Source organism: Stegastes partitus, unplaced genomic scaffold, assembly GCF_000690725.1.
Source record: "Stegastes partitus isolate 25-593 unplaced genomic scaffold, Stegastes_partitus-1.0.2 Scaffold222, whole genome shotgun sequence".
In the NCBI taxonomy this organism is placed as follows: Eukaryota; Metazoa; Chordata; class Actinopteri; family Pomacentridae; genus Stegastes; species Stegastes partitus.
The window spans coordinates 482,477-492,325 of record NW_007577953.1 but is presented as its reverse complement, the minus strand read 5'-3'; the positions used below and the strand labels follow the sequence as shown (position 1 = coordinate 492,325).

Below are 9,849 nucleotides of genomic sequence, written 5' to 3'. Positions count from 1 at the left end.
GTGATGTCATGATGCCGTGATGCTGCGATGCTCCGATGCCGCGATGTCGGTTTGGTTTAGGGGTTCTTGAATGTGGAGTTTTGAAGAAAAACAGTGTGTTGACGTGCAGACTTCGTATGTGCACAGAAAAATAAGCGAGGAATCGGAGAAAAGCCCCCGAAAGGCAGATGTGGTTGCAACAACAAAAGCTAAAGCAGGTGTTGTTGAAATATTCTGGCTACAGAGAAGACGATAGCGACCAGAAACAGCGTGCTCAGGGTCACGTGGTCCGCTCTGATCAGAGGTAGAAGCTTCTTTTTATCAGACCAGGAACCGGTTCTCGTTGCTGCACCACATGAGGCAGCGACTGTGTTTAAATCACCATCGTCTCTGCTTTGGTGCAGACTCAGATCAGAATGTGGTCCAAAGCAGCAAACCTCTCCTGTCAGCGTACGACCGAGCCTCTGAACAGCTTCCTGTTTGGGTTTCATTCTCCTTCCTCCTGCTAACTCCCTCCAATCCTTCTAGAATGAGTCATTCTGTCGAAACACAGTTATTCAAGTCCTTTGGTGAAAATCCTGGTCGTTTTTTTCATTTGGCAGAAAACCTAAATATCATGATGTTGGTGCTGCTCGGTGTGGTGCAGCCCAGTAACGCAGCCATAAACATCACTGACATCAGTCCAGAACCACACAGACGCAGCCTGTATACCTGCGTGTGTGAAACAGTTTTAACTGAGGCAGACAAATGAGTATTTTACTTCATACTGTTGGTAATAAAATCCACTGGATAGAAATCCCTGCAGGGTCTCCATCAGTCTTATTTCTCTACTGAACAGCACTTTGGCTGATTTAGATGTCTGCCGTGACGAATAGCACCCTGGTTTTCATTTAACTGCTTCACTAAAAACAGAACTTTATATAAAGGAGAGTAATCAGGAGCACCGACGTCCCAGAACCACGAGCTGATCTTGTTGACAGCTGGAGAAGATAGAAGCTCATTCTTCTGTTTCTCTGTTTGTGGAGACGTTCATGAGCTCAGCGTCAAGCTGGAGAGTCAGAGACCAGATACCAGAGTGCTCTTCTGTCCCGTCTCCCAGAGTAGAAATGTGATCATATGTGCAGATAGGAGATGGAGTCGATTGTTGAAGGGAGCTCTGGGCCTACAGGACCCTTTGCACTGCGTCGGCTGTTCTGTCCTCTGCTTTGTTAAAGCGTTACTTGGAGAAAACAGAGAAGCGATCCACCTGCATCTCCCTGGCAGCGGCGAGCAGACAGACAGGAGCAGGGTATTAACCTTTCTCCCGCTGAGGAGGCAGCACGTGGGTGGTGATGGCACATGGAGAGGAGCCGAGAGGAGCCAGGAGGAGGTCAGCGTGGAGACACTGGATGGAAACTTCTATTTGAGGAAACACTGCTCTCCGCCGCTTTGTTAATTATGTGTTTGTCGAGTCTGCTTGTGACATTTGAAAGTTTTTTTCAGCAACTTCTGGGATTGCTCGCATAAAAACTCCACATCGAGCCCGGCGTGAATCATTAGCGGAGCTGCAGCGAGCCAATGATTCGGTATCGGGCCGGCGTCTGATGGAAGCGGTCAGAGGCGAACCAGCAGCAGCTGCTCGTACATGTGCTTCAATCTACCGGAGAAAGCTGACGGAGCACATCAGCAACGACCCGCTGCGTTCTGGAGTCCGGCTTCACACAGGGCCGGGTTAGGGTTCAGCACAAAGGACCAGCACAGAGCGACCAGCACCGAGGACCAGCACTGAGCGACCAGCACCGAGGACCAGCACAGAGCGACCAGCACCGAGGACCAGCACCGAGGACCAGCACTGAGCGACCAGCACCGAGGACCAGCACTGAAGACCAGCATTTCCCCTCAAACGCTGGAATCAGAATTAGAGGAAGTGGCAACGAGCGCACTCGTGATGCTGATGAGAGAATCAAACAGCCGCCATCTTGTCGGGCAGTAAAGTCGGGTTTGTTGGACAGAACAACGTTCCTCGTGTGAAACGCTGATTTCAGCTATGAAAACTAATTTCTTTAACTTGTGGGCTTCAGCCTTAATCTGGTTTCTCACAGCAGAAAAATATTTAATTGGACAAGCTGTTCACAGGACAACTTTCCAAACACCCCCCGAGTCAGATTCTCCCAGCTGGCGAGGGGATTTAGGCCTTGGGATAGAGCGCCACCAGGACGCCGCGGCCCCACGGGGACCAGTCACAAAGACCTCTGCTGCCCTCTTGTGGCTGCACTTAAAAACGCTGCTATGTGTGCTCAGTGCTGATGTAACGAGTGCCGGTCCGCTGGTTGGTCCTGACCAGGTAACAAATCAACACATTGAACAGGTGTTGTTTACATTCGTTACCTGAGACACTCATTTCCTGCATTTCCTTCAATTTGGCAAAAAAATCCTCATTGATGCCCAGAACAACAGTAAATGTGTAAATGTTGCAGCAGCATCAGGGGGACGAGCCGACAGCCACTCAGTGTGACTCAGAGTCACCCTCTGCCACAGCCGGGAGGCAAACGTTCTGCTTTTTACTCCTCTGCGGTTATCTGAGAACTTTAATTATGTTGCATTTAGTTTAATTACACAAAATGTAATCAGTGACCCAATATTGTTGATTAATAATAAAATGTATTGATCCCTGAGGGGTTCACCTTCACCAGCACTCTGATGAACACGTTCATGCAACAACAGTCCGATCACGTAAAAATCATGACTCCTAAATACGACCTTCTGCAGAAGAACTGCTTTTGTTTCTGGTCCAGTTCTGCTGGTATTTTAGTTTGAACTGTTTCTGGGTGTAAATGCAGGACTTTCATGTTTCTACACTTCCTCGTCCTCTGCTGATGTTTGATGTGACACACCTGCACCTGGCACCGTTTCAGCATCACACTGAAGTGTCAGCGAGACAATCATCAATAAACTAAACAATCAATAAATCTCTGCTTAAGGAAAGATTGCAAGAACGACATTAGAATGAAATTGTGTCTCCGGCAACTTTCTCTAAGAAACATAAGACGGTTAAAAACCTGAGCCTGACTCTGAACACGTTTCTATGATTCCTGACCGTCTGCCGACAGGAAAATGCAGCTTTTTTATTTTTAATTTATTTTTACCAATTCTGTTTTTCAAAGAGGTTCATAAAAGGAGTAATTCTGTAAGGTTGTGCAGAAAAAAACTAAATATGTTTTGAGTATATATATATATATATATATATATATATATATATATATATATATATTTAACATATATATTTTTTCTCTATTAAAAACATTACAGTAATAAATAAATAAATGGAGAAAATCTGACTTGTGTTTGGAAACGTTTGGTTTTTTAAAGCTGCTGGAGCAAATTCCTGAAATAACACTGAGGTTAAAAGGCTCATCAGACATTATTTTCTGTGAAAGGATTCATAGCAAACACAGAATGACTTCAGATGAGAACTTAAATTGTCTGTTTGGACAGACAGAAGCTGCTGAGGAACTGCTGACGTGATCATCAGCAACAGGTGCTCATTATGGTTGACTGGAATGTGAAAGTCTCATTTTTATTATTACAATAATTTCTTAGTTCAGATTTGGAAGGTTTGTGCTTGTTCTGATGTGGTATGCACCGTTTAGTGTCATGGATCATTTAGAATGTAAAGAGTCAGAGTGAATCGCTCTTACCTGTGTAGTTTCTGTCATCTGTGGCAGCCAATGGGAGAAGAAGGACAAAGAAAGCTGATTAAAAATACAGTCCAGCCAAACAATCCAATACAGTTAATTGATCAGTCCTTTGGACAGATTAAAGGAACAGCCCATGTTTTCAATTTGCCTTTCTTGGTGCAGTAAAGCTCAGAATTGAGATTATTTTCTCCACTAGATGGCAGCAATGCAGCAGTGACGCTGTGCAGCACAGCCAGCGGAGCAGAGGCCTGGCAGGAGGCTGCTTATGTAACAGTGGAGGAACTAGAGGCTGCATCTGTAGTGCAAACTTCAGCATCTGATGCTCCATCCACAGGAGCAAAGGAGGAGAATCAGGTCCAAGCATCTAAACACACCAGCAAAGCTTTGATTGATCGGCTTGGTTTCCTGAGGATCATAAACGGAGCCGCCTGCTCTCAGCTGTCCGCTCCAACTGTGCTGATGATTCCTGTTTATCTCAGTTTAATACCACCATTCCCATAGCAACTTTACTGGTTGCCATGCCAACTCCTCTGATAACCAGCTGGCAGTCTGGTTGTCTTCGCTTCTTTGTCTCATCTGTGTGTGTGTTTCTGAAATCCTCAGTTATTTGCAGTCATTTGAACAGATCTTTTGTGACAGTGAACGCACCATCTGTCGGCCGTCACTCACATCCACTCCCACCCTGCTCGCTCGTCCTGCGTGTCCGTTCGTGGTTTTTGGACGTCAGGGAGTCACTCGTGCTCATCGCTTGCTTCACCTGCCAACAGTGCACACGGCGCGCTTCAGGACTAGGCTCTGATTGGCCGGATCATTTATCGCCTAGCAACCGTGCTGCACTGTTGGGAGAGCAGGTGTTTGTAATTATCTGTCATCTTTAAAGCCTCATGTCCCGATTGTGTGAGGCGCTGAGAGCTCAGTGAGCCGAGGGCCTGTGACAAAGTGGGATCTGAATAAATTAAGGCAACCATTTAAATTATTATACGCAATAATTAAACACACTGTTAAAAAAATCTGACCTAAAGTGGAGATAAGAGCAAATATGTGTGTATGAATGAAATGCAGTAAGAACAGATTGAATTACTCTGTTTGTTCCTACAGTCAGCCTGTAATTCATGTGTTTGTGGTTTTACTGCTTTGTATCCGTAATTTAACTGAATAGAAAAAATCTTTTAAATAACAGTTTAGAAAATATTCAATATTGGCAAAGACTTATTTTTTTCCTGCTGATTTAAATACAGAAATTGTGCGATTTTACGATGAAATGTTGGAAAAGGCAAATGAGCGTTTATGAACAGATGTGTGGTTTTCTGCTTTGTTCTTTCATTCTGAGCATGTAAATGAATGTTTTCTGTGTAATTTACAGTCAACATGTGAATCATTACTTCTCTCAGAGACTTTTCCAGATGTTATAAGAATTAAACAGAACAGGGAAAATCTGTTAAACAACACTTTAGAGAATTATTTCTACTTCTTCTAATATACATGATTTCCTTTTGGATCAAAATGGATGAACAACATTTACAGTTGTCGTCTGTTGTTTATGATCAACGTGGAAAGTGATAATTAACATGAAACATTTCTTATTTTACTCGATATTAATATCTCTAATCTCACAAAACATTTTGTTCAATAACATTGTTCCAAACAGAGTTAAAGTGACCCTAAACCCTAATCAAATATCAGAACATGACAATAAAACAGTTTGTAGTAACTTCAGGTTATTAGGTTTAGTATATTTATATGTTATACTAAGCTCAGTATCACATACGGCAAAGGGAGTCTTCAAAACGTCACCTGAAACTATTCACATGTCAAAATAGATGTTGAATCGTTGTTTAGGAGCCTGTGGACAGACTGATCGTTTCAGCTCTACAGTGTTCGGCTAATGTCCTACATCCGTCCTGAGCTCTAGACTCCAGCTGAGACACTCACACAGGCAGGTGGGCTTCGGTGCGTCCCACTTTCCCAGCTTTGTGCAATGGCTGATGTTTCTGCCCTCCAGGATGAAGCCGGCGTGGCAGCTGTAGTGGAGCACCGTGCCCTCCACCGGCGGCCCGGGAGGCTTCGCCGCCACCCTGCCGTTCTCCAGAGACGTCCACACCCGTGGGCACAGCAGCACTGGAAACCACAAGAACCACAGCAGAAACAGGGAAAAGGTAAATGAACAACGTTGGTCAGAGGCAGCTGCACCTCAGAATGTGTGAACATGTTAACTAGCCTTTTGCAACATTAGCCTCCGTTTAAAGTCTCGTTTTAGGGGGTCTGATGAATATAGGTGCAATAATAACTCTTCTTTTGGCTCCTTTTTGGTCTCCACCACCTCATTAGAGCTGCTAAATAGTGGTTTGTATTGGGTTGATTAAAAGCTCAGTGATCAGCAAACTGGGAATCATGAAAGCAGAACAATCAGGAGGAAGACACTGATTCTGGTGTATCTCCCCTTCATGTGGCTGTCACGTCGCTACGCTAACGTCGCTACGCTAACGTCGCTCTCTCCACCTCCGTTGTGGAGATTCAGGGAAACAAAGAGTCCAACAAAACGGGGTGATCAGGATGGTCAGGTCTGACAGTGGAGATCCATCAGAGGCAGTGGACTTCTGTTTGTTTCTGGTCAGAGAACATGTTTTTAATATTCTGTTTGCATACACAGCACAGAATCAGACATTTCTCTGGTGGCTGCTGGATTCCACCAGTCTCTATGCAGACCATGTGCTTCTGTTGGCTGCATCAAACCATGACCTTCACTGCTGAGGGGTTCTGGAAGAGGTGGATGTAGGATGAGGAACCGGACACTCAGATGACTGGAGAGGAGGATGCTGTAACATCCAGAGGAGGAGGAAGTGCTCACACCTTGTCCTGAAGAGTTCATTTACAAAAACAGGTAACTCCGTCTTCACCAACCTTTCCAACAGAATGACATCATAACTCAGTTCCTGGTTATATTTTCTATGATTCACCTGAATAAGCAGAAGAAAAGAGTAAACAGAACATCTGTCTGTGAACTGCAGTGGACCAGAAATATACGGAGAAATGCTCGAGTTCTCCAAACTGTACTTGAGTAAATGTCCTGAGTGACTTTCCAGCACGGACAGGTCTCTGGAAAAGAGACTCGTGTCAGGTTGAAATGAACTGGAGAGAAACCTGAGCTTCACTCACTGATACCAGGCGTCTGCTAACGAGGAGGCTGATCTTCAGCTCCTCCAGTGTTTGTGATTCTAATTCATAAACTAGATGAAAGGTTAGCGTCATTGGCAGAGCAGTCAACAGGTAAGACGTCACCTGATTTCATGGTCTTCTATCTCCTCTGGTTACTGCTGCCGCTGCTCAGACGGGCTGCAGAGCAAACAGAGAGCTGAATGGTTCAGAGCTGCTCACGTTGTGGCGTGACACGCCCACAGCAAGCTGGGTGTCCCGCTCTGATGATGCCCAACGAACCTCAGCAGCCCAAAGCCCTCCTTCACAAATCAGAACGTCCATCAGCCGCAACGGTGAAGCTGCTGACAGGTGAAGTGAACCACATCCATCAGCTGGTTCCTCATCCATCAGCTGGTTCCTCATCCATCAGCTGATCCATCAGCTGGTTCTGCTGTTTTAGTTTGTGGAGACGTTTCTTTGACTCGCACGACCTCCGTAAACACCGATCATGCACATCTGTGGGACATGCTGGAAGCAGCTCGATCCACGGAGGCCAAACTCTGCAACCCACAGGACCTGAGGTGTCCGCTGCCAACATCCTGGTTCCAGACGCCACAGGACTCCCCCACAGGTCCAGGTCCTGATGGCTCGGAGGTGTTTCGGAGGCATGAGGAGGATCTACGCAGCCCTGGGCAGGCGGTTTAACGTTGTGGCGTATCGGGGCAGGTCCAACAGGCTGAACATCAGGGTTTCCACGTTTCAGCACCAACACAGGCTCATGAACGTGACAGAAAGACTGAAGACACCGTTTGTGGGTCTTTAGTTTTGCTTCATTCCTCTACAGGTTAACATCGATTCTTCACTGAAACTAAAACCTGACCATGCTGAGTCTGTGACCGCTTCCATAGCAAGACTCATCTGGGTCCTCACTGAACATCAGCAGAACCTGAAGCCTTTCAGCCCAGATGACACCCCCTGCTGACGTTTCGGTCAATTATTAGTAGTTTGGTCCACAAACCTAAAGACATTCAGTTTACTGTCATAGAGGAGAAAACACACATTCAAGAGGCGTTAAAAGACTCAAATCAACCGACTATCAAACGCAGGAGCAATCATCAGAATATCCAACAGCCTCAGCCGGTGGAGGAGTTCTGATCTGCTGTGGTCATGTGGGCACCACAGACGGGCCTCTGCTACCGGGCCACCACCACACCGAGGCTGATCACTAATCAACGTGAGGTAACGTTAACGAGCTGTGGTCGGTGACACATCAGTAGAGCTGCAATAACCACTACGCTCATTATGTTCAATTAATTGATCACTTTGTTGTTTACAAAGACGTTTAGTTTGCTGTTGTAGAGGAGAAACAGAGCAGGTCCTCCATCGGTCCACCCAGGGACCAGAGTCAGAGCAGGTCCTCCATCGGTCCACCCAGGGACCAGAGTCAGAGCAGGTCCTCAGAGCAGGTCCTCCATCGGTCCACTCAGGGACCAGAGTCAGAGCAGGTCCTCCATCGGTCCACTCAGGGACCAGAGTCAGAGCAGCAGGACTAATTGACCATCATCAGAACCATCGGCCATTAATTAAACACCTGACAGCCGATCAACTGACAGACCGACAGCTGTTAATTAACCTGTCAGTTGTTTACATCATTAATTAGCCTGTCACTTGTTTACATTGTTAATTAACCTGTCAGTTGTTTACATCGTTTATTAGCCTGTCGGTTGTTTACATCGTTAATTAACCTGTCAGTTGTTTACATCATTAATTAGCCTGTCACTTGTTTACATCGTTAATTAACCTGTCAGTTGTTTACATCGTTAATTAACCTGTCAGTTGTTTACATCATTAATTAACCTGTCAGTTGTTTACATCGTTTATTAGCCTGTCGGTTGTTTTCACAGGTATTGATTAATTATTGGTCCACAACACAAAGACATTCAGTCGTTTGTTTATTCGATTTAACGATGCTGGAATCACAACTTGGACTTTTTCTTTAATTTATTGTTTTTTTTAAATCACAGACTAATCAATTATCAAAACAGCTGACGTTTAATTCTTGACAACTAATCAATCAATTGATGGTCTAACAGGAGCAGCTCCAGTGCAGCCAGATGTTGTGTTTGCTCATTTTTGGAAAACAGCTGTTTTTACTGTCAGTTAATCTGTTGAGTATTTTCTTGATCAATCAATTAGTTGTTTGATCACAATAGGCGATCAATGTCTCCAAAGCCCACGATGGCGTCCTCCAGCATCCCAGAGACGCTCAGGTCACCGTCACAGAGGACAGGAACAGAACATAAGCAGGAGCTGGAACCGAAAGAATTAAAGTTCTCCAAACCAATAACCAGTGATCTGGAATCCGGTTATCGTTGACAAGTGATCAATGAATCGGTGCTGCCCTGCAGGTCAGCAAAGAAAATGTCACTCAAGTCATTTATTAGGCAAAATAATCCTATAATATAAAACATCCAGAATAATCCTATAAAACATCCAAAATAATCCTATAATATAAAACATCCAAAATAATTCTATAATATAAAACATCCAAAATAATCCTATAATCTAAAACATCCAAAATAATCCAATAAAACATCCAAAATAATCCTATAATATAAAACATCCAAAATAATCCTATAATATAAAACATCCAAAATAATCCAATAAAACATCCAAAATAATCCTATAATATAAAACATCCAGAATAATCCTATAATATAATCCATCCTATAATATGCAGGTGTTCCGGTCCTCTGGTGGACCAGAGCAGGGAGGCACGCTGACGGACACGGAGCTCTCCTGAAACTGCAGATTCATAGAATGAATTTCAGCTCGTAGTTTCAGAGTCTGGATCAGAACCGCTCTCCTTTCAGCCAAATCCGGTTGCTATTTTCAGAGACAAGCCCAGATTGTACAGGACCCTCTGCACCCGGCGCCAAAAAGACAAAGGCAGCGAACACAGAGGAGCCAGATCCGTCCCTCGGGAGCCGGCCGACGCCAAGACCAGCTCCAGCACAGTGAAGCCTGCTCTGAGATCCACCAGACCCACACCAGCACA

At 44.9% G+C, this 9,849-nt stretch overlaps 1 protein-coding gene across 1 annotated transcript in view; it reads right to left on the bottom strand.

Moving 5' to 3' along the window:
- The window catches only part of gabbr1a (gamma-aminobutyric acid (GABA) B receptor, 1a), a 112,531-nt gene that overhangs the window by 80,685 nt on the left and 21,997 nt on the right, over window positions 1-9,849 (bottom strand). The window contains exons 5-6 of the mRNA XM_008281100.1: window positions 5,589-5,774; window positions 3,657-3,674 (exon numbers count right to left, since the gene is read on the bottom strand). Of these exons, the coding sequence (XP_008279322.1) occupies window positions 3,657-3,674; window positions 5,589-5,774 (204 nt within the window). The remainder of the gene's footprint in view (window positions 1-3,656; window positions 3,675-5,588; window positions 5,775-9,849) is intronic.